Here is a 25,395-nt window from a genome sequence, read left to right as displayed (position 1 = left end):
TTTCCCCGCCCTCGGACTTGTAGGTGCTCCGCCCCCTGCGGCTCGGTGACAGACGTTCTGCCGCGCCCAATCGGAGGCGTCCCGTGCGGAAGCACCCAATCGGGGGCCCAGGTGGGTGGGGCGGCAGGACCAGTTCGCTTTGGCGGTTCGACTTCAACATGGCGGAAGCCGGTAGCGCCCATCTGGCTGCGGCTGAGGTAAAAAGGTCTGAGGGGTCGTCTTCCGAGTCCGTGTCACCTGGCACTACCATTTCGCGGGTGAAGCTCCTTGACACCACGGTGGACACTTTTCTCCAGAAGCTGGTCGCCGCCGGGAGGTAAGGTGGAGGATGATGAGGGAGAGCAGCAGTTCCGAGCTTGGTCCTCGCCCGAGTGCAATTCCCGCGGTTTCGGGCGGGCGGAGGGTGGGCGGCGCGGGCTCCCGGGCGGGGCGGGGCGGCCGCGCTGGTGCTGCCCGGTCCGCTCCCGAGCCGGGAGGAGTCGGGTGACGTTTACCACCCGAGGTGACCTGCCGTGGGCCCGCCGGAAAGCCCGGTTTTGTCCACAAGCGGCTCGAAGGAAGAGGCCTTTGCCGCTAGATGGGGTGCGAGCCCCGGCCCCAGTGAGCTGGGCTCAGCGGCCCACTGCCCCCTGGTTCCTCAGCGATCGGCGACCGCGCTGCCTCGGACTGAGCGCCCCGGACGGCGCCGGCCGCGGAGGAATCACGGGGTCGAGGACCCGACGTGCGGCGCAACCGAACCGCGTCCGCCTCGACCTCGGCCTCGTGTGGACAGTACTGGGCGCTTTAAAGGGAGGCTGTGCCCTGGCGCCCCGCCCCTGCACTGCGGCGCCGAGCCGGTTCCCAGCTCCCCGGAGCCCGGCCTGGCCTCGTCCCCTCCGTCCGGCTCTGGCCGCACCGGCCCCGTTCACGGGCCTCACGTTTTGGGCCTGGGCTTGGTGGCCTGTACTTGTCCCGGCTACTCAGGAGGCCCAGACAGGAGGCTCACGGGGCCCCTGGAGTTCAGCCCCGCCCCGGGCAGCAGTGAGACCCCAAGCCCATCTCCAGGACAGATGGTCTCCCTCCTCCGCTGTTCAGGACTCACTGCTCCTGGGTGGCTGTGCGGGTGTCCCCGCTCAACCCAGCGTCCGGAAGCGCCTCCTCTGTGGGTACCAGGTACACGGTAGAGCAGTCACGACCTCCGCCTGGGTTTACAGGCAACAAGTAGAAACAAACGAGATGACCAAAAGCTTGGTAAGATCCCGAACAGGGATAGAGTGAGGGGAGCCTGCTCTGGGGACAGCGGACAGTGCAGAAGTGCACAGTCCCTGCTAATATTCACGAGAGTTCGTTGGATCTTTTCATTTCCCTCTCAGTGCTCCTGCAGTCAGGTTCCTGTCTTGCCCATTCTCCCAGAAGTTTCTTCTGGTTTTGGTTGCTAATCAGTACATCAAGTAGAAACTTGAATGTCCAGATGAAGCTAGCTTTTTGAAAAACCAGAAAAAGCAATAAAGGCAAAGGGGTAGGTTCTGCAAAGAGCAGGAGGTGATAGGTATTTTAGGAACTGGCGGGGTGTTCCTGGCTGCAGCAAGGAAAAGTAAAGTAGGGAGGCTGGCCAGGCAGGTGGAAACCTTACCAGTCCGTGCGTAATTTGCCATAATAATGAATTTGATGAAATAGTTTGTAATTATTTTTATGGTCCAATAATGGCATACCATCATTTTATGTCCTTTATTTATTTTCCCCCTCTCATTCTTGCCCTCTTCTTTCCTCAAAGGCTCACTTTTGTTGGCTATGTGTTCTTCATTTACTCATGATACAAATATTTATTGACTATCAACAGCATCTCAGGCTCTGTTCTAGTTGCTGGATATATAGCAGTAATAGAGATGAACAAGGTCCCCACCCTCCTGGAATGGACATTCCTCCTGGAATGTATATATCAGGGAAAAGGGATAGAGAGCAATGAGGAAAGGGGTCAGGGTAAGACTATGGTGGGTTTTTTTGTTTTGTTTTGTTTTTGGTCCTGGGATCAAATCCAGGTCCTCACATATGCACAGCACCCTTTCTACCACTTAAGCTGCATTCCTGGCCCAGTATGTTGTCTTTTTTGTCTGTGTATGTTTTAAATTTATATGAATGATATTGTGGGTTTTTTTCCCACACATATCATTTTAAAGTCCCAACCATGTCTGTAAGTACCTAGGGTTTGTAGCTTCCCAGTGCTAGTTGTCCTCCCATGGTGTATACCTCCCACTTACCTATTCCTTATTATGGACACCTGGTTGTCTGTAACTCCCTCCTCCACAAATGATGGCAGGTTAATCACCTTGTCTATCCCTTTTGGACTAGTGCTAGGATTTCTCTGAGATATATAAATAAATACCTGTGTTTTGTCTGACTGCTTTCCAGAAAAGATGTTCCTGTCCTCCACATCCTTACCATCACTGGGCATCCATCATTTTCATATTTATCATTTATGATTCTGACAGGTATAAAACCAGGGTATCTCATTGTTATATTTTGCATAACTCTGACAGGGTCTTGCTAAGTTGCTTAGGGCCTAAGTTGCTGAGGCTGTCCTTGAACTTGTGATCCTCTGCCTTAGTCTCCTGAGTCTTTAGGATCACAGGCATATGCCATCTTGCTCAGCTCCAGTGTTTTTTTTTTTTAATCAACCCAAATAACCCAAATGACAAACAGAGGAGGATTACATAGACTTTTTTTTTTTTTTTTGTACCAGGGATGGAACCCGGGGTGCTTAACCACTGAGCCAAAATCCCCAGCCCTTATTATTTTTTGTTTAGAGACAGGGTCTTGCTAAGTTGCTTAGAGCCTTGCTAGTTGCTGAGGCTGGCTTTAAACTTGAAATCCTCCTACCTCAGCCCCCCTAACCTCTGAGATTGTAAATATTCACCACTGTGCTGGGCACATAAATTTGATATTTGTTGTTTTTTTTTTTTTTTGACAAGATCTGGTTTGCTTTAGTATATTGAAGATCTTTCTAAAATAAACTATGAGAAAGCCATTCTAATTCAATGGAAGAGATGCTGAAGGATTCAAGATTAACGTCCATTATAAGCAATGTGAAACGGAGGGAAAGATCCGTGAATTGTGCTCGTAGAATTCTGCCCCCATGGGAGATGGAAGGGTCAAGCGGAAAGCCATCAGTGGGAAAGATGAAGAAAGATGGGCTCTCAGAGCAGGGGTTTCTGGCTAGAAGCTGTTCTTTGTCAATTTTTTCTCCCAGCCTCCTCAGGCTGATTCTCTAGGCTAAGATGGGGTAGATGGTGTTTGCTGTAGTAGAGAAAGAAAGTGGTGGGCTGAACCCAGGGGTAGTGCTGAAAAGTTTCCCGAGTCACTTGGCTCAGGCTTCTCCAGGGAAGATGGACAGAGGGAAAGGAGGTGCTAGCACCAAGCGAGGGTTTGGTGCAGGGCTCTGGAAAGTTCAGAGGAGCTGGAGACTCAGGTGGCAGGACACGCCTGGATAGCAAAGAGAGAGTCTGCAGTGCTCATACAAGGGACAGCAGTCCAAACCTTATCATGCATTGGGGCTAATTTGCTGAATGAGTTAGTTCCATCCTGACCTCCCTGGGCAGGGTTGGTCAGGGAAGACAGAAAACAGGCCTTCCCAAGACCCATGGGAATGAAAAGTGGCCAAGAAAAGCCAGATTTGGGCTCCCAGAATGCAATGAAAAAAATAGAGAAAGGGCCGTAAAGGATTCTAGGTGCAGGCTGAGCTAACAACGCCTTCTATCCATGATTCTGTTCTTAACATTGGCTTAGAGGCAGAGACAGCCCTTCCCTGATCTTCAAAGCCCCAGAGATAAAGGGACCAGCTGGAGGATGGGCTTTGGGGCATCCAAGGGCACAAGTATGTGACAGCCACCCCTATGGAACTCAGCAGGGACCACAAAGTTTCAGCTTCAGTTTGTTCTCAGAGCAACAAGCACATCACGGGGTTTGGAGGGGCTTCAGTCTTAGAGACAAGGGCGGGGTTGCAGGTCTGTCTTCTTAGCCTGGGAATATTTGGGATTCCCCAGCTGAGCCATCCAGATCACCCTTCTGGAACTGCCAGCTCTCTCCTCTCTCCTCAGTGGACAGGAGAGTGGGTGGGAGGGCAGCTTCACCCAGCGGGAGCCACCACCCCCTCTCCATGGGACCCCCAGCCCCTCTCCTGGGCAGGACCCTCAGGGCCGCACAGGTGTGTCTAGATCTTCATGTCCACGGGGCGAATGTTGCCCATTTTGTGCTCTCTGACCCACAGCTCTCTGTCTTTGGCCGGGTCCACTTTTCGAAGCAGTTGGTCCACAGGCTGTACTGTGCTTTGGTTGAACATGTCTGTCTCATGCTACAGCTGTGTGTACTGATACAGATGTTGCCAGATATCTCCAGCCGCTCCAGCTCCAAAGTGGTGGTCACCATCTCTTCAAACCACTTGGACTGTGCCTGGCTGTAGAGGTCCACACAGCGCATGAGGTCATCGCCAGCCTGTGTGGACTTTCTCCGGGCCTTCTTGATGTCCTCCTCTGTCTTGTTGCTCAGCTTGATCTCCAGTTGCTGGGTCTTCATCTCCAGGTCTCTCTGCTGCTCTGTGAGGGCTTTCTGGGCCTTCTCCACCGATGCATGGCGGCTGGCGAGCTGCTTGCGAAGGTCAGCGATATGGTGGTCACACTTTTTCATGTCTTTCTTGAAGTTCTCACGAAAGTTCATTAGGGGCTTCTCTACCTCGCTGTTAAGCTTGGCAGAGAACTTGATATGAACTTCTGCTTCATCTGCCAGATTCTTCTTCACCTGGGCCCAGGCTTCTCCCAAGGAGCCTTCCTCCTGTGCAGCCAAGGAGTTCTGAGAGAGCTTAGCCAAGTTCTTTGCATATTTTTCTTCAATCTTTCTCCTCTCTCGGACGAATTCAGACATTTCTTTCATGTTTGTTTGCCTTTCAGTTGCTTTTGGAGCAGCAATTCCAACCCAGCCACCGTGCCATTGCCTTGGGGATCCTTCTTATCAGTCCCAAAGTAGTCACAGTAGCTCCACTCGGTTGGCTTTAGCAGTTGCTGTTCAGGCATGGTGTCTGGGTGAGGGAATGTCACGCAATTTATCATCTTCTCTGTGGGGTCAACTTTATTTTCAAGATTATATATTTTGTCTTCATTGCCTGAGGTTCTATCTTCCAAATGGTCTTGTCTGTTGGTGATACTTTCCATTGAACTTTTAAGTTGGTTTAGTGATTCCTTCACTTCAAGGATTTCTTCTCTATTTCTTTTCAGGACCTCTAATATATCTTCACAGAAGTGATCTTTCATCTCCTGAAGCGAATCTGTTATTTTACTGCTTAACTCCTGTGCCTGCTCTCTTATATAATTCTTTAAGTCGTAGAACAGTTTTACTAATACATCCTGAACTCCTTCTCTGACATTTCTTCGATGGATTCTCTTATGGGAGCAGCTTAGTTTGTTTGGAGCACTTTATTCCCTTTTTTTTCATTTTGTTTGTGTGTCTTCCCATCTAGCCGTGTGGATCTGAAGCAGAATAGTTTCTACTCTGTAGATTTAAAGTGTCCCTGAAGGTTTCCAGAAACTCGCCTAGCTGCAAACTCACAGATCCAGGCTCTGGTTTCTGTAAGCTCTGCCACACTGCAGGACCCAGAAGGCTCACCGACCAAGGACAATGGATGAACTCCTGAAGAGAGTGAAGGGAGTGAACTTCCGTTCCAGTTTTACCCACCCTCCTGCCCAGCCCTAAATATAAATTTGATATTTGATACAGTAATTTTGATAGAGTAACTCTCAGCCATAAGGATTAATAATAAGATTGCTAACCAAGCCTGGTGGCATACACCTGTTATCCTACTTATTTGTGGGGCTGAGACATGAGGATTATAGGTTCAAAGCCAACCTGGTTAACTTAGTGAGACCCTGTCTCAAAATAAAATAAGCAGTTCATTAGTAGATAGTACTTTCCTAGCATGTGCAGAGGCCGTAGGTTCAACCCTCAGTTAAAAACAAACAAACAAAAAAAAAGATCAGGGGCTGGGGAGGTGGCTCAAGCGGTATCGCGCTCGCCTAGCATGCGTGCGGCCCAGGTTCGATCCTCAGCAGCACCACATACCAAAAAAGATGTTGTGTCCTCCGAGAACTAAGAAAAAATAAATAAATGTTAAAATTCTCTCTCTCTCTCTCTGTCCCCCTCTCTCTCACTCTCTCTTTAAAAAAAAAAAAAAAAAAAAGATCAGTAACAAAGATAATGCAGTCCAAATCTGAAAACAGTTGCTAGTCAGATGTCCTTTTAGAAGTTTTTCTGTGCAAGGTAGCAGGAGCCTTTGTGCCATCTGTGGTTGTGCCAGTCTTTTGTGATAGTTTTGTTATCATACATAACTAGAAGATTCCTCCTTTAACCTTTAATTTTTATGTATTGTTATTGTTAGGGCCTTATAAAAATAATTCAATTTTTATTCTAACAGTGTTCAAATCTTCTATTATCTATTTTGTTATTTTATTCTTTTCTTTAAATCATTGTCTAGATTAAGGTATAAGATAGTAGTCTCAAGCCAGTCTACTTTTTCTAGTTTCTCCCCAATGATCAACTAAAGAGTTCATTCCATTGCTTGATGTTAGATGTTTGCCTCCCAATCTACTGTGTCCTGGGTCTCTTTTTCACCCCACTGATCCATTTGCTTGTGTCTTGCCACTGCATGTGGTTCCCCACTCCTCCTGATACTAGGGTTGAACCCAGCAGTGCTTTATCTCTGAGTTAGGTCTGCAGCACTTTTTAAATTTTATTTTGAGATAGGATCTCACTAAGTTGCCCTTGAACTTGGGATCCTTCTTCCTCCTCCTCCTAAGTAATGGTAATTATAGGTATGTAGCACAGTATGGCGTCTTAAAACCAGGCCCTTGCAGGAAACCTTATGTCTAATACAGCAAGTCCCCTCTGTTCTCTTTAAAATTGGGCCTTCTAGTTAAGAATCTTGATTGATTGATTGATTTTTGCCTAAACTTTAGAATGAGGGATGGGGTTGTGGCTCAGTGGTAGAGCGCTTGCCTAGCAAGTGTGAGATGCTGGGTTCATTTCTCAGCACTGCATATAAATAAATAAATAAAAATAAAGGTCCTTAACACCCCCTCATTTTTTTTTAACTTAAAAATGAATTTTTTGTTTTCTCAAAACATTCAGCTGGTTGAGCACAGTGGCACACACCTATGATCCTAGTTACTCAGGAAGCTGAAGCAGGGGGAGTACAAGTTTGAGGCCTACCTGGGGTCTCAAAAAAAAAAAAAAAAGCATGGAGTAAGTAAGGGAATATAGGTTGGCCAGGGTGTGTGAAGCCATAGGTTAAATCCCAGCAATGCAAAATAAATTAATTAATTAAATAAAAATAAAACATGAAAAAAGGGACTAAGGGTGTTGCTCTGTGGTAGAGCACCCTGGGTCCAATCCCCAGTATTGGAGGAAAAAATTTCAGCTGTAAATTTGGTTGGGATTATACTGAGTCATAGATCAATTTTGGCAGGACTGGTTGCCAAGGTCTCGGCTTGGCACCAGAATCAGGAGCCACCACACACCTTTGTAGGTTCAAACAGCAATTCTTTATTCCTGCTCTCACACCGCCTCCACACAGGTCCAGGGGCAATCTTGTTCTCCGTCTGCCCAATTCACCTACTCCACGAGGCTATCTCCAAATCCCATTTTAATCTCAGGAGGACTCAACGGAACAAGCAGCAGGAACACCCTAATCCCAGCAATAATCTTCAACCTCCAACTTCCCTAAAACCCATTGTCTTATACTGGCAACGCCTTAAACTCAAGGAGCCGGTTACTTCCTCAAACCTGATCAGCTCTAAACCCGGATCCGCCTTGGTCCTTGAGCAAGGTCACTTTATTAAAGCATGCATGCAATGTCCCATCGAATGTCCTCTAAGCAGCATGGGGTACACTTGGCAAGGAAATTTCGATGCGTCATTCCTACTTGACAATGGCCCTCAGCAACTGGTATCTCTACAATGGCATTATTCAGCCACAAACATGATATATCTGTTATGGTTTGAGGTGTCCACCAAAAGCCCACATGTGAGACAATGCAAGAGGCTTCAGAGAGGAAATGATTGGGTTGTGAGAGCCTTAACCCAATCAATGAATTAATCCCCTCATGGGGTTAACTAGTGGTGACTGGAGGCAGGTGGAGTGTGGCTGAAGGAGGTGGGTCATTGGAGGCGTGGCTTTGGGCTATGTGTATTTAGCAAGTGGAGATCTCTCTCTGCTTTCGGATCATCATGTAGCTGCTTCCCTACCCCATACTCTTCCGCCAGGATGTCAGCCTCACCTCTAGCCCCTAGGAGTGGGACCTCCTGTATATATTGAAACTTCTGAAACTGTGAGCCCCCAAGTAAACGTTTTCTCCTCTACAATTTTGCTTGTCAAGTTTTTAGTCACAGTGACGAAAAATGCTGACTAAATCTATCCATTTAGTCAGATTGTCTTTCAGCAGAGTTTTAAAGTTCTTTGTCAAGGACTTCTGCTTTCTGTCACTGTAATAAATATCTGAGATAAATCATCTTCATAAGAGGAAAGGTTTATTTTGTTTATTTAAATTTTTTTTTTTAAAGAGAGAGTGGGGGCCTGGGGATGTGGCTCAAGCAGTAGCCCGCTCGCCTGGCATGCGTGCGGCCCGGGTTCGATCCTCAGCACCACATACCAACAAAGATGTTGTGTCCGCCGAGAACTGAAAAATAAATATTAAAAATTCTCTCTCTTTCTCTCTCTCTCTCTCTCTCTCTCTCTCTCTCTCTCTCTCCTCTCTCACTCTCTCTTTAAAAAAAAAAGAGTGGGACAGAGAGAGAGAGAATTTTAACATTTATTTATTTTTTCTTAGTTCTCGGCGGACACAACATCTTTGTTTGTATGCGGTGCTGAGGATCAAACCCGAGCCGCATGCACGCTAGGCAAGCGCGCTACCACTTGAGCTACATCCTCAGCCCAATTTTTTTTTTTAAATGTTGATGGACCTTTATTTTAGTCATTTATTTATACACGATGCTGAAAATCAAACCTTACCTCACATCTGCTAGGTGAGCGCTCTAATACCTAGCCACCACCCCAGCCTGGAAAGGTTTATTTTGGCTCATAATTTGGGAATTTCAGTTCATGATGGAATGGCTCCATTGCTTTGGGCTTGTAGGGAGGTGGCACACACCATAGCAAGAGCCTGTGTTGGAGGAAGCTGCTCATCTATTGCATTCTGGAAGAAAAGGAAGAGGAAGGGACAGGGTCCCAATATCCCCTTCAAGGTCATGCCTCCAGTGACCTAACTTACTTCCACTAGGCCCCACCTTCTAAGAATTCCAGCCTTCAACACATGGGTCTTTGGGAGACATTCAAGCCCAAATTATAGCTGTGGTCCATCTTGCCTGCATAAAATGTAAGATTCTTGAGGGCAGGATCTTTTCAGTCATGTTTATCATCCTCTATTCATTGCTTTTTTTCATGGTGCTAGCACATAGGAGACACTCAAACAAATAGTTTTGAGATAAATGAGGGTTCCCAAGCCATATCTCTACTCAGTTTTAGACATCTATTTACTATTGGAAATCTCCACTTAGTGTCCCACAGAATCATCAAGCTCAGCATGATTTCTCCTTCCTCTCTTCTCGTGATCCCTTACATGGTTGTAGGAAGTACTGTCCACTCATTCTCTAGTCAGAGATTTGGTAGTCCTCATTGACCCCTCCTGCTCCTTTCCAGTCAGCCTCCTAGCCCTGCTGGTCCCAGCCTTTCTTCAGGCTCCTCCTTTCCAGCTCCCACCATCACTGCTTGAATTCTCTCACTAGATCGTTGCATCAGTTCCCAAACCAGCCTTCCACCCTTAGTCTTGCCCCCGTCTCTCCAGTCTGCAGCTCAGATTTGAGCATGTCCTTCTGCATAACATGTCTAACTGGTTCAGAACTGCTTTCACAATCAGATGCAGGCTCCTTAGCCCAGCATACAAGGCCATTCACTCCTTGGCCCTTTCCTGTCTCTGCAGCTACACGCCAAGGCCTTGGGAGTACAGAGGATGAACACTTACATGCCAGTGTGGACATATGCCTGCAGAAAGGTTCTTCTTCATTTAGTACTGCTACTCTGCCCCTGTCCCTGCCACCTTTTTCTTTCTACTTGCTGCTCACTAAAACATCCTTGCCTTCATTTGGCTAAATAGGAACTTATGGTTGATTTCCACATAGACAATGCCCAGTAAATGTCATATTGAGTATGATTTTTTTTTTTTTGAACCCAGAAGGGCTTTACCATTGAGACACATATCCAGCCCTTTTTATTTTGAGGCACTAAGTTGCTTAGGGCCTTGCTAAGTTGCTGAGGCTGGCCTCGAATTTGCAATCCTCCTGCCTCAGCCTCCAGAGCCTCTTTGATTACAGGTGTGTGCCCTCATGACAGGTTTGAATACAAACTTTTAAGATGTATACAAATACTTGACCTCAGTCCCCCACCCCAAGTCATTAAGTTAAAGAATTTAAAGTCTTTAATCTTGCTGCCTGTGGTGGTGCATGCCTATAATCACAGCTGCTTGGGAGGCTGAGGAGGAAAATCATAAGTTCTAGGCCAACCTGAACAATTTAGTGAGATCCTGTCTCAAAAAAAAAAAATTAAAAGGGCTGGGGATGTAATTCAGCAATACAATGCCTAGTACCATAAGTAAGTAGATAGATGGATAGGTATATGCATACACAAATACATAGTTAAGTAAATTAATAATCATTCTTCAGTCTCAAGGACAAAGTCCTTATACCTGGGGCAGGAATCTACACATAGTAAATTCTGGTTTAGTTACATGTCAGGTATCCAAAGGGCTATTTTAAAACCCACATTGATTTCCCCCACAACTCAGCATATTTTAAATGTAAATATTAGCTTCAATGGGAAGGCAAATCCTATGATGTACTCCAGAGTGCCTGGAAGATTATCAGCCATACTGGACTGTCAGATCCTGGGAACCCATGCTCCAGTGTTCTGTTGAGGCATCTTCTGAGGCAGAGGCTGCCAAATCTGTTCTCTCAGCTTTAGAATGTAGAAATGAGGCCTGGTTGGAGTCTACCACTTACAACCTCTGCCTGTTATTTGAAGATAAAGTCGTCTTTTCTGTCCTTACAGTCTCCTGGGCCTTCTGAAAATAGCCATTCACCTCTTTAGCTACAGCAAGAAGGTGAGGGTGCTCCTTTTCTGTGTTGTGTTACAAATTGGGACCTGCCTAAGAGGCAGTTGGTTAGAGGTGTTGTAAGTGGGACTCAGGATGAAGATTAGTTAGAGAAAACTTCAGAGAAAAGCTGGGTCGCCATAGGTACCTAGGGTAGCTGGGCACCTGTGCCCCAGGAATGTTGGTCCCATGAGGGCTGAGGGAGCAAGAGATGATTGACAGTTCTTAAGTTCTTAGGTGCCATCCTGGTCCAGCCCATATCCTTCTTGCTCAGCCTTCTGACCAGAGATGTGCTGTGCAGGCTATGATTTGTGTAAAGTGACTTAACGCATTCATCTGACAGTGACCAAGGAAAGAGCCAATTGAGTTTGTCCAAGAACTGGTTGAGTTTTAACATGGTGGCAAACCGGCTGGGGTGTCGCTGAGTGGTAGAGCTTTTGTCTGGTATGAGGCCTTGGGTTTAATCACGAGCACTGCAAAAAAACGAAGAAAAAGAAAAAAAGGGATAAAGCTAGTGGCGAAGATTGTTGGTGTTCATAGGAAACAGTTCTTCCATGGAAAAAGAGTGATTTTAATACATAAACTCTCTCAGTGCCACAGAAATACCTTGCCCTCTTTGTGCAGATGCTGCAGGCTGGTGGTAGGGCTTGGTTCCTGATGTCTGGGTGTGACTCACCAGTGTGGTGTGTGCTTCCAGCCTGTCTCCAGACCACCCAGCTTTATCTCTGCTGTCTCTGCCTTCTCAGGCTACTGACATTTCAGCTCAAAATGCCTTCTGAAACCACCCTCACATAGCGACCCAAGTCATCCCTGCTTCAAACCCGTTTCCAGCTCTTCCATCATGATTCAGTTAGACTCTTGTGTAGGGTCCCTCCATGCCCTGCAGCATGCAGGCTGTGTCTGTTTCTACTGGCTTCATCATATGCCAGCTGTGTGACCTTGGGCAGTCTCCTCTCCACCATAGCTTACTCACCTGAGCAATGGGGATGATGATAATAGAACCCACCTCACAGTGTTCTTGTGAGGATTCAGTGAGTTACTCCATGGAGAGTGCTTAGACCAGGGCCTGGAACCAGTCAGTTCTCAGTAAACATTTGTAAGATTACTGCTATACCCTCTGTGAGGGCAGGGATCACACTTTCTCATCTTTGTATTTGCACCACCATGCTTGGCCTGCTATGTGCTTGGTAAGTATTTATCAAATGAATATAATTATCTTGATGGTACTTTTTGTCTTCATGTTAATATTGATCAAATCAGAAGGTTTTTTCCTTCGGGAAAATATCCCAATTTCAGATTCTTAATTTATATTTTCCAGCAGTTTCCAATGGCAGCATATAAACAATAAAAGTTAAATAAACTTAAGAGACCAAATAACCTAATGACATAGTTAGGATTAATTTTTTGGGCTTGGGATGTAGCTAAGTGATAAATGGCTTGCCTAGCATGAGCAAGGTCCTTGGTTCCATCCCCAGCACTACAAACACACAAATAAAGAACAATTTTCATTTTATTTTATTTTCCATGGTGCCTAGGATCAAACTGAGGGCCTTACACATGGTAGGCAAGTACTCTGTCACTGAAAAGATTGTTGTTGTTGTGATTGAACCTGGGGTACTTTATCACTGAACTACATCCCCAGCTCTTTTTATTTTGAGACAGGGTCTCACTAAGTTGTTGAGGCTGACCTTGAATTTGTGATCCTTCTGCCTCACCCTACCACCTCAGCCTCCTGAGTCACTGGAGCTACAGGTATGTGCCACCACAGTGGTGCTTTCCTTTAATACCAGTAATTTGGGAGGCTGAGGCAGGAGGATCACAAGTTTGAAGGCAGCCTCAGAAACTTAGTGAGGCCCTAAGCTACTTAGTGAAACTCTACCTCAAAATAAAAAATAAAAAGGGCTGGGGATGTGGCTCAATGGTTAAGTACTAAAAAAACAAATAAAAATGAAAGATAATTTTGGGTGTGTGTTAGTTTGTTAGTTACTGAGGATAGAATCCAGGGCCTCATGCATGCTAGGCAAGAACTGCAACACTGAGCTACATCTCCAGCCATTTTTATTTTTAGACAATATCTTGCTGAGTTCCCCAGACTAACCTGGAAATTGCTCTTCTCTTAACTCAGCCTCCTGACTTGCTGGGATTATAGATGTGTGCCACTGCACCTAGCAAAAGATAACTTTTTTGTTTGTTTGTTCTGGGGGAGGTTGTGGTACCGGGGATTGAGCCCAGGGATGCTTAACCACTGAGCCATATCCCAGCCCCCCCTTTTTTTAATATTTATTTTTTAGTTGTAGTTGGACACACTTTATTTCACTTATTTATTTTTATGTGGTTCTGAGGATCGAACCCAGGGTCTCGGGCAAGCGAGGTGAGCGCTCTATCGCTGAGCCACAACCCCAGCGCTCCCCAGCTCTATTTAAAATTTTATTTTGAAACAGGGCCTCACTAAGTTGCTTAGGTCCTCGCTAAGCTGCTGAGGTTGACTTTGAACTTGTGATCCTCCTGCCTGAGTCTCCTGAGCTGCTGGGATTACAGACATGCACCACAGCACATGGCAAGAGATAACTTTATTTAATATTTATTCATCTTGAATCCCTGATCTGGAGATTTTTTTTTAGGGGGTGGAGAGAGAATTTTAATATTTATTTTTTAGTTTTCGGCAGACACAACATCTTTGTTTGTATGTGGTGCTGAGGATCGAACCCAGGCTGCACGCATGCCAGGCGAGCGCGCTACCGCTTGAGCCACATCCCCAGCCCCCTGGAGATTCTTTTTTTTTTTTTTTTTTTTCACGTTTCTCTTGTCTTTTCTCCCTTTTTCGGTCCTGGGGCTGTCCAGTATACATAGAACTGAGAAAGGGGAGAGGAAAAAGCCCAAACAGAAACGTTTATTTAATGGAACAGGGCAACTGCAGTTAGCAGGTGGAGTGGGGAGGATAAAGAGCAGGAGTGTCTGTCGGTCGCTTGTATGCCACACAGCTGGAATCTGTCTTGACAGATAACTCAGTGGCCTCTCTCTCTAGTCTTTAGGTGGTTTGGTGGTGGGGAACAGGGGAACAGGGAGTACCAGTCACTGCTGCCCTCTTGTGGGCAACCTGTAAAACAGATATTGAGTTGGGCACCAGGGACAACGGCAAGCTTTGGCTCCTTTGGTGCTGTGTGCACTGTGATCCTGCCCAACATGTGTTCACTTGTCTGCGCCCAGTTTGTCTTTCCATAGTGTCCTTTACATCATCTGCATATGTAAGCCAGCAGACTGAACCACCAGGACTTGTCTACACCTATATTTCAAATTTTAATTTTATAAAAGTCAAACTTCTGTGATAATTTACAGTGAGTTGTTTTTGTTTTTGTTTTATGGTTCTGGAGATTGAACCAGGGCCTCATTCATGCTAAGCACGTGCTATACCACTGGGCTGTATCCGGACCCCCTATAGTGAGTTCTTAGTTCTTTTTAGTGCAGTGGTTGAAATGTTTTCTTATTGAGTTCAAAAACAATGAAGTTTTCTGACATTGTGTAATGTTTATGAGAAAATAGTAATTTAAAATCAATTTAGTATGGTCATGTCAATTTTGAAACTCTTAATGTGACACTGGGCATAGTGGCATGTGCCTATAGTCCCAGCTGCTTGGGAGACTGAGGCAGAAGGATCATTTGACCAGCCTGGGCAAAACAATAAGAATCTCTCTCTCAAAAAAAAAAAACTCAGCAATTTGGGGTGTTTATTTATTTATATCTTATATCATTTTTTATTTATTGTGGTACTAGGAATTGAACCCAGGGAAGCTCTACCACTGAGCTACATCCCCAGCCCCTTTTATTTTTTATTTTGAGAAGGGTCTTGCAAAGTTTCCCAGGCTGTCAATGTTTTTAGCAGCTCAATTACAATAGCTAAACAATGATAACAATCTAGATGCCCTTCAGTAAATGAGTGGATAAAATGTGGACGTTTGGGCGCCGCGCGGCCGCTGGCCTCCTGCTCTGGTCGGTGTCCTCCGGCCCCCTGCCTGGAGGAGCTCGCCTGGTTTTGCAGCCGCCACTGTGGACTGTGGCGGCCTGTGCGCCCGGCTGAGCCAGTTTGAACCTCCACTACCTCAACCAGATTCTGAATGTCAAAAAGCAGAGTGTCTATTTGATGCCTTTGAGGAACTCAGGAACTTCCGGCAACCTGGGCTCTCTAGACGAAACCGCCTATGAAAGACTAGCAGAGGAAACACTGGACGCCTTGCCAGAGTTTTTTGAAGACCTTGCAGACAAGCCCTGTACACTGAAGGACTATGACGTCTCCTTTGGGAGTGGTGTCCTAACAGTTAAACTGGGTGGAGATCTAGGAACCTATGTAATCAACAAGCAGACCCCAAACAAGCAAATCTGGTTATCATCTCCCTCCAGTGGACCCAAGCGCTACGACTGGACTGGGAAAAGCTGGGTGTACTCCCACGATGGTGTGTCCCTCCACGAGCTGCTGGCCACAGAGCTGACTAAAGCCTTAAAAACTGAACTGGACTTGTCTTCCGTGGTCTATTCTGGAAAAGGCACTTGAATGGCTGCCCTCTCATAAAGACCTTAACAGCTGTCAGGCCAAGACCCCAGCTTCCTTTTGCAACTGAGTGCAGGTTGTCTTTTTGTTTTGTTTTGTTTTCCATTCCTACTTTTGAAGACAACTCTGAAAAGAAATGTCACCTCCCACCTTGCCTGCAGGATCTGATTTAATTTCTATAGTCAAAACAACAACAACAACAAAACAAAAAAAATGAGTGGATAAAGAAACTGTGGTATATATACACAACGGAATATTACTCAGCCTTAAAGAATGAAATTATGGCATTTACAGGTAAATAGACAGAGAATATAATGCGAAGCAAAGTAAATCAATCCCCCCAAAACAAGGGCCAAATGTTTTCTCTGATAAGTGTATGCTGATCAAAAATGGGGGGTGGCAAGGGAAGAATGGAGGAACTTTGGATTGAACAGAGGAGGGGGGGATGGTAGAATGAGACAGACATTATTACCCTATGTAAGGGTACGATTGCACAAATGGTGTGATTCTTTCTATGTCATGTACAACCAGAGAAATGAAAAGTTGTTCTCTAGTTGAGTAAAAAATAAAATAAAATTAATTAAAAAATTTTAAAAAATGTTTCCCAGGCTAGCCTCAGACTTATGATCCTCCCACCTCAGCCTCCGGAGTTGCTGGGATTATAGATTGTACCACTGTATGCAGCTAATAGCATGGTTTTTAAAAGTTACTTTCAGACCTGGGGTTATAGATCAGTGGTGGAGCACTTGCTTAGTACGTGTGAGACACTGAATTTCATTCTCAGCACCACATAAAATAAATAAATAAAGGTATTGTGTCCATCTACAACTAAAAATATTTTTTAAAATAATAAAAGTTCCAGGGCTGGGGTTGTGGCTCACGTGGTAGTGTGCTCACCTAGCATGCATGCGGCACTGGGTTTGATTCTCAGCACCACATAAAAGCAAAATAAAGATATTGTGCCCACCTAAAACTAAAAAATAAATATTTAAAATAATAATAATAATAATAATAAATTCCTTTTATTGATCTTTTTGGACTCAGTGGTGGAGCACTTGTCTGGCTGGTATATATGAGGCCCTGGATTTAATCCCTAAAATCCTGAGAAAAAAGAAAAAGAAAAGTCTTTTGTGTGTGTTGGTGGGGGGGCACAATTTAACCTCTGCTCTTTAGTGGTGACAGATCCAGTCTGTCTACTTAAGCTGAGTAGAGATGTGCCCTGCTTGGACCCTGGTTTCTACTGCTTGAGTGGTTTCTTCATTTGCAGTTGCAACCAGGACACATTTACTCATCACCTGCCTTCCAGAGGAAGAAGACTTCTCAGCTTTGAGCAGCCAAATTTTTGACATATACCTCTGAGGGGTGGTGTGAACTGTTCTGTAGCCTAGTACTGGCAACTATAGCTAATGAGGAACACTCAGTGTGCTAGGCACTACACTAAGTACTTTACATAGCTGGGCATGGTGGCATACACCTATAACCTCAGCAGCTCAGGAGGCTGAGACAGGAGGATCCTGAGTTCAAAGCCAGCCTCAGTAACAGCAAGGCACTAAGCACTCAGTGAGGCTCTGTTTCTACATAAAATACAAAATAGGGCTGAGAATGTGGCTCAGTTGTCAAGTACCTTTGAGTTCAATCCTTGGTACCTCCCCCCCCAAAATAATTAAAAAATAAAAAATATTAAAAAGGGCTGGGGACATGGCTCCATGGTTAAGCACCTCTTTTTTCAATCCCTGGTACAAAAAAAAAAAAAAGGACTTTATATATGTGACCTCATTAACCTTTTATTTAATTCTTAGGGTAATTTTGTGAAATATAGATGCAGTTATTATCCCGATTTGACTGAGGAGAAAACTTGAGGCTTATGGAGGTAAATAAGTTGTCCAAGGTCACTCAGCTGATGAGTGATAGAGGTAGAATTTGAACCCAGGCAAAGTCTGTCCTCAGAGCCAGCGCACTTTCCAGGGCACAGCTTGGTAGCCTCTGTGTAAGCTCAGAAAGCCAGGGCCAGGAGCCTGTTCTGTCACAAGGTTAAGGGGAGCATTGACAGACTGGGAAGGACTCTTCTGTCCAAGCAGTCCAGTCCCTGGACTTGGGGCCCAGGGTGGGAGAGGTGGCTGGATTGGGCAGGCCCAGGGCCAGACAGCTGAGGCCTTTCCTCCGTCTCAGTCACCCATTCTGAGAAGGAAGTGTGTTATGTGCTACTGTGAATCTAACACGGCTCTGGACACCTTGGAGATCCCAGTGATGTTGCAGAGGACATCCCTAGCCACAGGGGTGTTATCACTTGTATGAAAAGAGAAAATTAAAATTGGGGAACAAATGGTCATGAATGTTTTCTAAAACATATCACTTTTTGCTTCTCCCTGAGTATTTTTTAGTAAATCCTCAGGGCATTCAAACCGCTTCCAAATCTGCATTGGCATTCAAAGAAGGAAACAGCTTCCTCTTGTACTCATGGACATTGGTGTCCAGTCTGGCTTTCCTCTTTGGTTAAGCCACATGGTCCTATTTAACATAAATTCCCATCTTGCGTATCTGAAGAATGTGCATGGTTCTGGGGTCCTCTACTTTCATTAATTTTTGTGGTGCAGGGACTGAGCCCAGGCCTCCATACTAGAGAGCACTCTACCATGGGGCAGCCCCAGGACCACTTTCACTAATTCTTAAACCATAAGGAGGCTGCAGGAGAGTTCACAAACAGCAGTGGTCACCCTTGCCCTGGGCTCTGTCTACCTAAGCTGAGTAGAGATGTGCCCTGCTTGGACTGTCTGCCTCCAGAGTGGGCTGGGAGAAGGAAAAGGGTTTCTGGCGTTCAAGCCACAATTACCCGGTTTCAGTTCCAGCCCAGCTTGGTCAAGGATCATGTGTCCCTTCACATTCCTCCCTTTAACCACAGACTCTGTGGCTGGTGGGGCCAGCAACAAAAACAAGGTCTCTGGGATTCTACGGAGGATTGAAAGGATGCCCAGCATCTTTTTTTTTTTTTTTTTTTTAATCAATGGACCTTTGTTTTATTTATTTAAATGCAGTGCTGAGAATTGAACCCAGGGCCTCATGCATGCTAGGAAAGTGCTCTGTCACTGAGCCCAGTATCTACCCTTTGAATTGTCCTTTTTACTCAATCTTAGCCTCCAAGGTGTGCTAATATGAAATGTTTACCATTGAAAAAGGTAAGAGGCTATCCCTGTGACCCAAAAGTATGCTGGTAGGTGTTTAAAGCCAACTCTCTAAAAGTAAGCCCTGATTTGCCAATTTCAAAGTATACATTTTCCTAAGCTACCAATTTGGCATTACCAAATAGAGTTGGGAAGAAATGGACAGTATATCTTTGTATAGCATTTCTGTCACACAGAGACAACATATAAATAACCTCAGAAGCAAATACAGTGCAGTAGAATGATTAGGAAGTAGTATTTAGGGGGTGGTAAGTTTCCTTGTTTTTGTTTGTTTTTGTTTTGTTTGGTACTGGGAATTGAACCCAGGGTTGCTTAACCGTTGAGGCACATCCCCGGCTCTTTTTTTTTAGAGTATATTTTAGTTGTGATGCACACAATACTTTTATTTATTTTATGTGGTGCTGAGGATCAAACCAGTGCCTCGCACCTGCTGGGCAAGAGCTTTACCACTGAGCCCCAGATCTTTTTGTATTTTATTTAGAGACAGGGTCTTGCTGAGTCACTTAGGGCCTCAGTAAGTTGCTGAGGCATGAGTCCTCTTGTAAGCTACTCTGAGCTTACTTTAGCATGACACTGCTCTTTCTCACCACCTATTTCCAAAACTGTGGGTCTTGGGTGGGGAGGCCCAGGGAGCTGTGAGAAAGGTAGAACCAGCAGTGATTCCCTAAATGGGGATGGGACCCTGTATCCTGCTGCAGGTGCCTGTGCCATGTTTATCCAGTGGTCCACCAGACTGATCCACACGATTGAGGAGCATCCTGACCCCCAGTAGAGTCTAAGTGCAAGCTGTTGTGTGCTTGAGTGCTCTTGGTTGGCTTAGACACATTCTGAAGTTCACTTAAACGTTGCTTCACAAGAAACCAACACCTCCTCCTCACCTTAAAGAATGAAGCACCATAACTCTGGCCCATAAACCACTCTCCACAGTGGTAAGTGCCACAGTCATGTGAGCCTCTGTTTGCTGATATCTCTCCATTTTGCCCTTTCAACTGGCACTTACAGAAGGGCAATTCCCAGTACCTAGTGGGCAATCAGTATATAGCAGGTACTCCATGAATTTAAAAAAAAAAAAAGTTTTCCTTCCCCCCCCCCAGTACTGGGGATTAAACCCAGGGGTGCTTTACAATTGAGCTACATCCCCAGCCCTTTTTATTTTGAGACAGGGTCTCACTAAGTTGCTAAGGCTGGTGTTCAGGGGGACTGGAATGACCAGAGATTCTCAGAGTATCATCCCTAGACCAGCAGCATCAGCCTCACCTGGGAGGTTGCTAACTGACAGAGGGCAGTGATCTATTATTATAACAGATCACTTTCTTGCTAATTTTATGCACAGTAAGGGTAAATAACCATAGCTAGATGAATCATGGCTCACTTTTTTTCTTTTTAAGACGATCTCACTATATACTTCAGGTCTAATTTTTTTTTTTTTGAACTGGTGACTTAACCCAGGGGCACCTCACCACTGAGCTGCATCCACAGCCCTTTCTAAATGTTTTCTTTAAATTTGAGACAGAGTCTCATTAAGTTGCTTAGGGCCTCTCTATGTTGCTGAGGCTGGCCTTGAACTTGTATCCTCCTGTCTCAGTCTCCTGAGCTGCTAAGATTACAGGTGTGTACCACTGTGCCTAGTATCCAGATGAGTCTTGAACTCCTGGGCTTAAGGTGATCCTCCTCCCTCAGCCTCCCAAGTACAAGTACATGCCACCAATCCTGGCTTACGATGACCCTCTTTTCCCCCCAAAGTCCTCGGGATTGAATCTAGGGATGTACTACCACTGAGCTATTGCCATAACCTCTGTTTTTGGACAGGATCTTGATAACTTTCCCAGACTGACCTCAAACTTGTAATCCTCCTGCCTCAGCCTTCTGAGTTTCCTGGGATAATAAGTATGTTGCCTTTGAGCCTGGCTCATCATAAGTCTCTTTAAGAAGTAACTCCCTGAACTCAGTGAGGGCTCTGCTGAGAAAAAATGGGGAAGCCAAGTGGGGCACTGGTGGTGGGATTGAAGCATCCTATGATGTGAGCTGCTGATGAGAGATTTGCATTTATTGTCATTAGCAATAAGGCCATGAAGCAGATAAAGCTTGAGTCCTATGATGAGAAGCAGAGGTGCCCGGGCAGCTTGATGACTGGCTGTGCACTTGACCCTCCCTACCTTTGACTTCTCTTCTTCCTGCCAGCTACCAGAGATTCACGGACTGTTATAAGCGCTTCTACCAGTTGCAGCCTGAGATGACACAGCGAATCTATGACAGATTTATAACTCAACTGGAGACATCTATCCGGGTGAGTGACAAGAGGCCCAGAAGATACCATTAGCTTAGGTTTTTATCTCTAGATTGTTAGTCCTCTGGGGGCAGTGACCCTACTCTTTGCCCCTCTGTCTTCTCAGCCCCTTCAGCCACCCTCTGTGCACAGCAGGCTGCAGTGCCAGTCACCCCCCCTCCTCCAAAGAATGTGGGTATCTTAAATGCCCCTTTCTCTTATTGTGCTGTATTGTAATTATGTGTTTATATGTTGTCTGCCTTACTGGGCCATGTGTGCTCCGCAAGGGCAGGACAGGGTCAGGTTCATCTTCAGCTTTTGGGCCAAGGCCTTGCCCAGAAGAAGCCACCTAATAAACAATACCACTGTGAATCAAAAAAAGGCTATGATTCCATTCATGTCTTTAAGTAACTGCAGTGCCTCTAGAGAGTCGAGGATGGCCCTGTTAGCACCACAGTGTGAGGAATCGGGACAGGTGCTGAGAGTGAACACAGGCAGTGTCTAGCCCCCAGAAATGAAGGCAGAGAGAGAGGCTTGCTGCACGTTCTTTCTAAATGTTTGCCATATTATATTTTATTTCCTTTTTTTAATATATATATATATATATAAAGTTGTAGTCAGACACAAAATATTTATTTTTTATGTGGTGCTGAGCATCGAACCCAGTGCCTTACATGTGCTAGATGAGCACTGTGCTGAGCCACCACCCCAGCCCCTATACTTTATTTTCATAAGTATAAATGTTACATGTTAGCCAGGCATGATGGTACACTTCAGTAATCCCGGTAGCTGGGGAGGATAAAGCAGGAGAATCACAAGTTCGAGGCCAGCCTCAGCAACTTAGAAAGACACTGTCTCAAAAAGACTGGGGACGTAGCTTGGTGGTATAGCACCCCTGGGTTCAATCCCCAGTATCACGGGGGTTGGGGGGGGCCAGAAATTAGCCAGAATTTAGTGTATTTCTACTCTGGGCTTATCTAGTATCATTACAGTTTTTTCCTCCTTTCTCTTCAGGAGGAAATTTCAGAAATTAAAAAAGAAGGGAACCTAGAAGCTGTCTTGAATTCCTTGGATAAAATTGTGGAAGAAGGCAAAGACTGCACAGAACCAGCCTGGTGAGAAAGGAGCGGGAAGGGACCGCACTTCAGCTTCTGGTAGGAGACTCTGAGACACTGGGCTCTATATAGCCCTGAGAGAGGACCCTTTGACAGGGACAACACCAAACAATAACCAAAAACAGTTGAAATGCGGAGTTCCCTCCTGGGAGGAGAGCCTCAGGGCAAGTGCATGTTATCCAGGGGTTCAGGAGGGAAGTGGTTTGGAGGTCGGACTGAAGAGGCCTTTGAGAGGTCATTTCAGGGCTTGTTGGGCCTGTGGGAGGAAGGAGGGGAGGGACAGAGGACACCGAGCAGTGAAATTGGGAATTTTATGTAGGTTAGGCTGGCCAGGCACTGGCTTTGAGTCATTGGTTTATTCAACACACATTTAGGGTGCACCTACTACACGCTAAATACTGTTTTAGAAGCCAGTGATGTGGCAGTGAACAAGTGACACTCTGCAAGTGACAGTTCAGTGGGCAGCTTGGCAGCCTGGAGTGCCATGAACCGGAGGAAGAAGTAAGGCCTTGGGCGCAGAGTGGAGAGAGAGGCCGTCAAGACCACGCAGGCTTTCACTACCTCTGCCCTCACAGGACCTCAGGCCAGAGGGGAGAGATGCCATTCTTGCGCTTTGTGACCTTACTTTTTTTTTTTTTTTTTTAATATTTTTTTAGTTGTAGACGGACACAACACTTTTATTTCTTTTACTTATTTATTTTTGTGGTGCTGAGGATTGAACCCAGAGCCTCACACATGCCAGGCAAGCACTCTACCTCTAAGGTACAACCCCAGCCCGTGACCTTAATTCTTTTTTTTTTTTTTTTTTAAGAGAGAGAATTTTTTAATATTTATTCTTTAGTTTTCGGCGGACACAACATCTTTGTTTACATGTGGTGCTGAGATTCGAACCCGGGCGGCACACATGCCAGGTGAACACGCTACCGCTTGAGCCACATCCCCAGCCCCTTAATTCTTAAAAGAATGAAATTTTACAACTAAAAAAGAATTTTTAAGCCATATGGTGGCACATGCCTAGAATTTCAGTGGCTCTACAAGTTCAAGGCCAGCTTCAGCAACAAAGCAAGACCCTATCTCAAAATAAAAAGGGCTGGGGGGTTATGTGGCTCAGTGGTTAAGCACCCATGGGTTCAATCTCAAGTAGCAAAACAAAAAAAAGAATTTTTAGAAGAACCTACAGTGGTGCCTGCTCCCTGTGTGATCTTGCCTCCTTAGACCCTCTCTCCTTGTCTTCTCACATCATCCAGCCTCAAGGTCTGGGTCCTCTCTCCAGAGCCACCCCACTGGGAAGTCTCATCCTGTCACAACCCCATCTCTCCAGCTCCCAGCCTGATAGGGTGATACACAAGCAGGACACATGTTCACAAGGACAGCGGCAGAGGCTGGGAAGTCACCTCTAGACCTGAAGATGAGGGAGTGTGTGGGAGAGAGGAGAATGTGGAGTGTGGGGTGGAAGGCTGGTGGCAGCGGGCCTGGGGCAGGCGGTGTTCCCATCAGGAGCAGGGCTTGGAAAGTAAGAGGGAGAGATCTAGGGAGCCAGCCCAACTTGGGACTGGGGTGGGAACATCAGTGATTTGGTTTAGAAGTAGAACCCTCCCACACATTGTCCCTCCCTCTCTGTCCCCCACGTGGCCCTTCAGGCGCCCCAGTGGGATCCCAGAGAAAGACCTGTGCAGCACCATGGCACCCTACTTCCTGCAGCAACGGGACACCTTGCGGTGCCATGTGCAGAAACAGGAGGCCAAGAACAGAGAGCTGGCCGATGCCATCCTGGCTGGGCGTAAGCAGTTGGAGGAGTTGCAGCTGCAGGTCCAGGCCCGGCAGCAGGCCTGGCAGGCAAGTGTCCAGCCCTGTCTGCTTTCCCCTTCATCCCTGATAGGCCCTCAGAGATCCCCTTCCAACATAAGGGACCCCAGAGGCAGGAGGGGCCTCCTATGGTGGTAGAGTCACTCATCACTTCTGCTTGGATGTGTGCAGCAGGCTCTCCCACCATAGCAGATGGGCTGATTCCCTGCTGCCACGGCTGAGGCCCAGAGAGGGCAGAAGTGTGTCCCAGGAAATGGTCATTGTACTTCTCCCTGGGAACATAGACAGTATCTTCAAAATGTGCACACTGGCATGACTTCTAGAGCCCTCAGTACATCTGGAACTCATTCTCCAGCAACAGTATATGTCCTTTGAAGATGAACTTAATTTTTGAAAGTGGCCCAAGTGACTTAAGGATAGAAAGGGTAGAGTGATCAAGCTGGCTGACACAGCTGGCAGGCGATGAAATGGGGTTTCTTATTGGCTCAAAAAAGTTAAAGAAATTATAAAAAATAAAAACAAAAAACAAAAAGTAATGGGGATGTGGGCCAGTGACAAATTGCCTCTGGGTTAAATTTCCAGTACCAAAAAAGAAAATGAACTCTGCCCTGGGGAGGCCTAGCCTAGGTGTCCTTGGTACCCAGCCCGCCATCAGTACCCGTGAGTGGTAGACTTCCTGCCTATCTTTGTCCTAATGCGCCTTCCTGGGCCAGTGATGAGTCACATGGCCCTGGGGGAAACCCACGCCCCAGTTCAGCTCAGAAGAGAAAGGGCTTGGTTTCCTCATAGCCTATGAAGCTATTCTCTCCTGCTGATTTCAGGCTCTGCATGGAGAACAGCGGGAACTGGTGGCGGTTCTGAGGGAGCCAGAGTGAGGCGGAGCCTGTGGCTGAGAGCAGAGGGCAGTCAAGGTCGAGGGCTGTGGTCCGCATGCTGCGCCTGGGCGGGCTGCCTTTGAGGACAGCTGAAATGGTGCCAATCTCCAGGCAGTGATGGAGGATCAGGCCCGAGCAAGCCCCACTGCTGCAGTGCTGTGAGGCTCCCCCTGGGTCACATGTACTACCTTCAGACTCCTCCCTTCTGCCCAGAGATGGTGGCCCAACGTGGAGTCTGGGCCCAACTCTTTCTCCTTCAGGTGCGGGCCAGCACCACCCCCAGCGCTCTCCTGCAGGCTGCTCTGCACCCTACCACCCCCTCCCTTAGGGAATGTGTTTTCAATTTCACTGATTGTCCCCTTGCTGGCCAGCCCAAGGTCGCTTGCCATGTTCTCCCCACATCCGTAAATAAACATCCTCCTCTGCACTGTAATCTGTGAGGATGCTTCC

At 46.3% G+C, this 25,395-nt stretch overlaps 2 protein-coding genes and 1 pseudogene across 2 annotated transcripts; 2 read left to right on the top strand and 1 right to left on the bottom strand.

The window, feature by feature from the left end:
• Nucleotides 1-120: 120 nt before the first annotated feature.
• Nucleotides 121-25,378, top strand: Pmf1 (polyamine modulated factor 1). Its single transcript, XM_005331379.5, has 5 exons — nt 121-316; nt 21,065-21,170; nt 22,164-22,264; nt 23,905-24,100; nt 24,892-25,378. Exons 1-5 carry the CDS (start codon nt 159-161, stop codon nt 24,943-24,945), a joined length of 615 nt encoding a protein of 204 aa, XP_005331436.1. The 5' UTR covers nt 121-158; the 3' UTR covers nt 24,946-25,378.
• On the bottom strand, nt 3,741-5,222 carry LOC101964404 (growth arrest-specific protein 7 pseudogene; annotated as a pseudogene).
• On the top strand, nt 15,237-19,812 carry LOC120890581 (frataxin, mitochondrial; the record flags this gene model as incomplete). Its single annotated transcript, XM_040287704.2, has 2 exons — nt 15,237-15,998; nt 19,582-19,812. A coding segment is annotated over one exon (471 nt), but the record flags the coding sequence as incomplete, so codon positions are not given.
• Nucleotides 25,379-25,395: the final 17 nt, after the last annotated feature.

This window comes from Ictidomys tridecemlineatus, chromosome 11 (genome assembly GCF_052094955.1).
Source record: "Ictidomys tridecemlineatus isolate mIctTri1 chromosome 11, mIctTri1.hap1, whole genome shotgun sequence".
NCBI lineage: Eukaryota > Metazoa > Chordata > Mammalia > Rodentia > Sciuridae > Ictidomys > Ictidomys tridecemlineatus.
Note: the sequence above shows the minus strand (reverse complement) of the source record. Positions and strands in the feature narration are given on the sequence as shown.

Excerpts from the sequence above, each read along its gene's own strand:
- Pmf1 (XM_005331379.5), top strand. The coding sequence starts at position 159 with ATGGCGGAAGCCGGTAGCGCCCATCTGGCTGCGGCTGAGGTAAAAAGG. Across the intron at positions 21,171-22,163 it reads AACTGGAGACATCTATCCGG|GAGGAAATTTCAGAAATTAA; the intron begins GTGAGTGACAAG and ends CTTTCTCTTCAG. Across the intron at positions 22,265-23,904 it reads GACTGCACAGAACCAGCCTG|GCGCCCCAGTGGGATCCCAG; the intron begins GTGAGAAAGGAG and ends GTGGCCCTTCAG.